This window comes from Lipotes vexillifer, unplaced genomic scaffold (assembly GCF_000442215.2).
Source record: "Lipotes vexillifer unplaced genomic scaffold, Lipotes_vexillifer_v1.1 scaffold1233, whole genome shotgun sequence".
Classification (NCBI taxonomy): Eukaryota; Metazoa; Chordata; class Mammalia; order Artiodactyla; family Lipotidae; genus Lipotes; species Lipotes vexillifer.
In genome coordinates this window covers 444,923-449,096 of record NW_006782167.1, presented here as the reverse complement: position 1 = coordinate 449,096, position 4,174 = coordinate 444,923, and the positions used below count along the sequence as shown (strand labels likewise).

The window sequence follows — 4,174 nt, the reverse complement described above, 5'->3', positions numbered from 1 at the left end:
GGGGTGGGGGGGTGGGGCGCGGGGTGGGACTTCTCACACAGATGGCAAGGTCTAATCACTTCTGGAAAAGACTAAATCTTCCTCCCTGCGGGGGGCTGGAGAGGAAAGAAGAAAGCCCGCCCTAAGGGGGACAGAGGAGGCAGATGGCTCGTCCTAAGGCAGCATCTTCCTTTTCACCCTTCTAACACTCCCACAAACGTCCCTCCCGCTCAGCCCGTTTGCCCAACCACCATCTTCGCAGAGGCTCACACAGTGCAATCAGTAAAGTAACCTTTGCCTTTCCAGAAAGGAAATGACTTTGCTGAACTATTTCAAGGAGTACGGAACCGAGCGCACATCCCACCTCTTCTGTGGACCTCTGAAGGTTATACATTCCTTCCCCTTCACTTTCCCCAGGGAGGACCCACTATGGTGTGAATATTTATCTCCTTCTCCATCGTTCTCTCCTGTTCCCGACCCCAGGTCCCCAACAAGGCAATCTGCACCCCAAACTCCCTGAAACAGCAAGCAACGACCTCTGAGGCGTGAGCAAAGTGGGAGCGTGGTGGTACCACTCATGCACGCCTGGGAGTCGGTGGGCTGCTCCTGCAAACGTGCACACTCACCCCGACACGCCTGGGAAGGGAGAGGTTGGGGTGGGATGCCGTTGTGCCTGAGTTATCCAGAATGGAAAGATGCTTCCTCGACCTGCCCAAGGTCATTCAGGGAGTGTCCTAGATGGATGGCTCGTGCTCTGTCCTCTCTCCCATGCCACTCCCAAACATGAAGACAGGCTCTGTCCCCTACCTAACAAGCATCAACATGATGGCTTCCCAAGCACTGAACAGGCGAGACTGCAGCTGCTGGAAGAGGTGCTGTGAACTGAATAAAATCAGGAGGTGAATTTGCGGGAGAGGCAGCCCATATTTACATAATGGTCTGAGGGCTGAAATGCATCGCCCTTCCCATGGCTGCCTCTCCTTCCCAACCTCGGCGAGAAACTGCCTCCACGGCATCACCATTGAGCCGCACACCTGAACACACACCAGTCACCCTAGTTTGGAGTGGGTTGGGGAGTCAGCATGGTGGGGGGACAGTGACATCTCCAAGGTCAAAGCCCGTAGAACGCAGGCCAACGCCAGCGTCGAAAGGCCATCAAGCATCCTCCCAGGTGATGATGAATAAATTCAGTAGGAGGTGGAGGGCAGGGCAGGGGGCAGGTCTCCCCAAGGGTGCAGAGGAGAACGGCTCGGGGAAGAGAGAAACCCAAAGAAAGCTTCGTGGGAATCCACTGGCAGGAGGTCCCGGCCAGAATGGAAAGTGTGATGAGAGGCCACAAGCATAGAAGAAGGGGGAAGGTGAACGACCAAGGGGACCAGAGGCAGAGGCAGAGGCAGAAGAACCAGGCACATCTGCTTCAGGAAGGGGAGCCAAGAGAGGGAATTCTTTGCCAGACAAAACCCAGAGGAGGGAGCGTCGTCCTGATTTTGCTGTCTCCATCCCACCGACCCTCTGCTTTTAAGAGCAGCACTGACCACAGACCATGTGCCACGATTCCTCCATCATTTTCCAGGACCAACCAGCCACAGGCTTACTCCCTGAGAGATAAGATGGGGGGTGGGATGAAGGTAGTGGTACTTCAGGGTTAACGAGTGAGGCTGATAAACGCATCTCCTCTTAGAAGCACCCAACCCCAACACCCGAGTTTGTCAACATGAGAGTACCCACACTTTGTGGATTTGACTCAAAATCCGCCAGAGAGTATCATCTTTTCTCAACACCCACAGTATCCAAGGGGGAAAGAAATCACGCCCAGAAATTTCTATCTGCCTTTCTCTCTCTTCAACAAGGTACAGGTGACTAATGTCCACAGCAGCGGGGGAAGGTTTTCAGGTCGAAAGGATAAAAGGCAGAGTGCGGAGATGAGCTAAAGCTGCAGGGCTCTGGGTGCGGGCCTGCCGGGCAAACTCAAAGAAACTGGTCTGGGTGGTGTGGGGTGGTCCCGATTACTAGGGCAGTGCCCACACCATGTGCCAGGGATGGAGGCATGCCCCGGGGCAGGGTTTGTTCCTTGAAAGACTGTTGAACCACGTCCAGCCATTCATCAGCACGAGGGGACTGGAAGCAGAGCTGAGTTTGCACCCACTGGGCGCATCATTAACAGAGTTGTAAAGAGACGCTGGTTTCCCGTTCCCAAGGGGCGCTCAGGGAGCTAGAGGGCGGGGTGGGAGGGAGGCAGTCAGGGTGGAGCCCTGCACAACCATATTTCAAGCTCTTGGCATAAGTTTCGGTGGGAGGCAGCTCCCACTGCCTCCCTATGGAAACAGTGAAAGATGCCCACCGGGTTGAACACAGCAAGAAGTGTTAACTCAGAGAGCTCTGCCCACAGGGTTTAAAAGAACAAGTCCTCCAGTCTCAGCGGGAAAGCGAAGCATCCCACTCGGCAGGATGCAATGAATAGACACCATATGCCCTTGGTCAAGATGGAACGGTTAGATCTGCATTCCTTCTCACCCCAGGAGGCTTCTTTTCCGTATCACCCGCATCTCCAACACACGGGAACCCCCAGTTCACACTCTTTTCAGTAAGGTTCCAACATCGTTCAATCTCCTACACCCAAGATGATGCTCTGGTTTGACTGAGAAAACCGAGTGCAGTAAGAGCCTGCACCGAGGCGCCCACCTGCCTTGAAAACTGCATCCTGGACCCCTACCCAGGCTTACAGAATGTGTACAATTCTTAGACTCAAACTCACGGACTCCACCACTCCCTACTTTGCCCTGTAAATCCCCCTACCAACCAAAGCATGCGTTCCCGGTTCTGAGGAAATGGATTAGAGGCAACAGAAGGCTCCGATTTATTGCCTGTCAAAGAGGCAAGGGGTGCTCAGCTGACTTTAAAGAGTCGAGAGAGAGACAGAGACAGAGAGACCCGGGGAGAGGGGGGGATGCCAAGAGGACAGGGAAGCCTGGAAAGAGGGGTGAGGCCGCCGAGAGTCTGGGGGCAGGCCCCGGGCGGCCGCGCTCACCTGTGGATGTTCATCTCCCGAGGAGGGCGGTGGGCCTTGTCGTACGAGACCTTGGCGAAGACGCCGGCCACGATGACGAAGGCGATCACCCCGCAGGTGATGTAGACGGTGAAGTTGGTCTTGTCCTTCTCCGGGTCGTACTTGTTCTCGGGCCCCGGCGACACCACCTTGGTGCTGGGCGTCTGCACCCACACCGGACTCTGGTAGTTGGTGCACTGGCGCTGGTCCAGCTTCTCGTGGCGCTTCTTGCAGCAGAAGCGGTAGTAGCAGGTGCCGCAGCAGTACAGGTAGCCGCTCTCGCTGTTGTTGCACTCGAACTCCTTGTCGTACTGGCCGCTCACGTCGTAGTAGCCCCAGCACGTCTCGTAGGTGACGGGCGCGCTGGCCGCCGCCGCCACCGCCGCCGCCGCCGCCGCCTCCTTCCTCTGTTAGGGTCGATGCTACCTTCTTAGAGAGGTCAGGGACCACCTGCAGGGCTTGTGAGCCAGGGGGAAGAGCTGAGACAATCATGGGAGCCGAAATGGGGAAGGTCTGAGCTGACGAGGCTGTGGTCACGAGGGAGCCTGAGGGGGATGTGATAACCAAGCCGGGACCTAGGATTGTGAGAAAAAGGAGATGGTGTCATGTTGCCCAGTCCGGATCCTAGTCCTAGTCCCCCGCCTCCGGGCCACCGGGCGCCCGGACGGTGCCGTTCAGCTCGCGGCCGCCCCGGGCCAGGGCGCCCCCGAGCCGCCGGCCCCCGACGGCCGCGGCGCCGGCGCTCAGGGTCCGGTTGGCGGCGCGGCCGCGGGCGCCCCAGGCGCCAGGCAGCAGGTCCAGGGGCTGGAGCGAGAGCAGTGGCAGCAGCAGCAGCAGGAGGCGCCGCAGCGCCATGGCGGGGCCGGGCGGGAGGGCGCGGGGAGGCTTCCGCGGCAGGCCGCTCCCCGTGCCGGCTGGGCTCCGAGGGGGCCGCGCGGGCCGGGCTGGCGGCGCGGGGCGGTCAGCGGCGCCGGGGCGATGGCGCCATCGGGGCGCGTGGGGCGGCGGCGGCGGCGCGCGGTGCGCACGGACCAGCCCGGCGCGGGCGGCCGGGACTCAGGCTGCGCGCCGGCTCCGCGCTCCCCCCGCGGGCTCGGCGCGCCTCCCGGGCAGCCCCATCCCCCGCCGGCGGCGGCGGCGGCGGCGGCC

General features: G+C 59.8%; 1 protein-coding gene across 3 annotated transcripts in view; it reads right to left on the bottom strand.

The window, feature by feature from the left end:
- Positions 1 to 3,880, bottom strand: part of SHISA6 (shisa family member 6) — a 258,296-nt gene extending 254,416 nt beyond the window's left edge. For all 3 annotated transcript variants that reach the window (XM_007455004.1, XM_007455006.1, XM_007455005.1), the window contains exons 1-2: positions 3,661 to 3,880; positions 3,008 to 3,431 (exon numbers count right to left, since the gene is read on the bottom strand). In XM_007455004.1, the coding sequence (XP_007455066.1) occupies positions 3,008 to 3,431; positions 3,661 to 3,880 (644 nt within the window). The remainder of the gene's footprint in view (positions 1 to 3,007; positions 3,432 to 3,660) is intronic.
- Between the last annotated feature and the right edge of the window lie 294 nt (positions 3,881 to 4,174).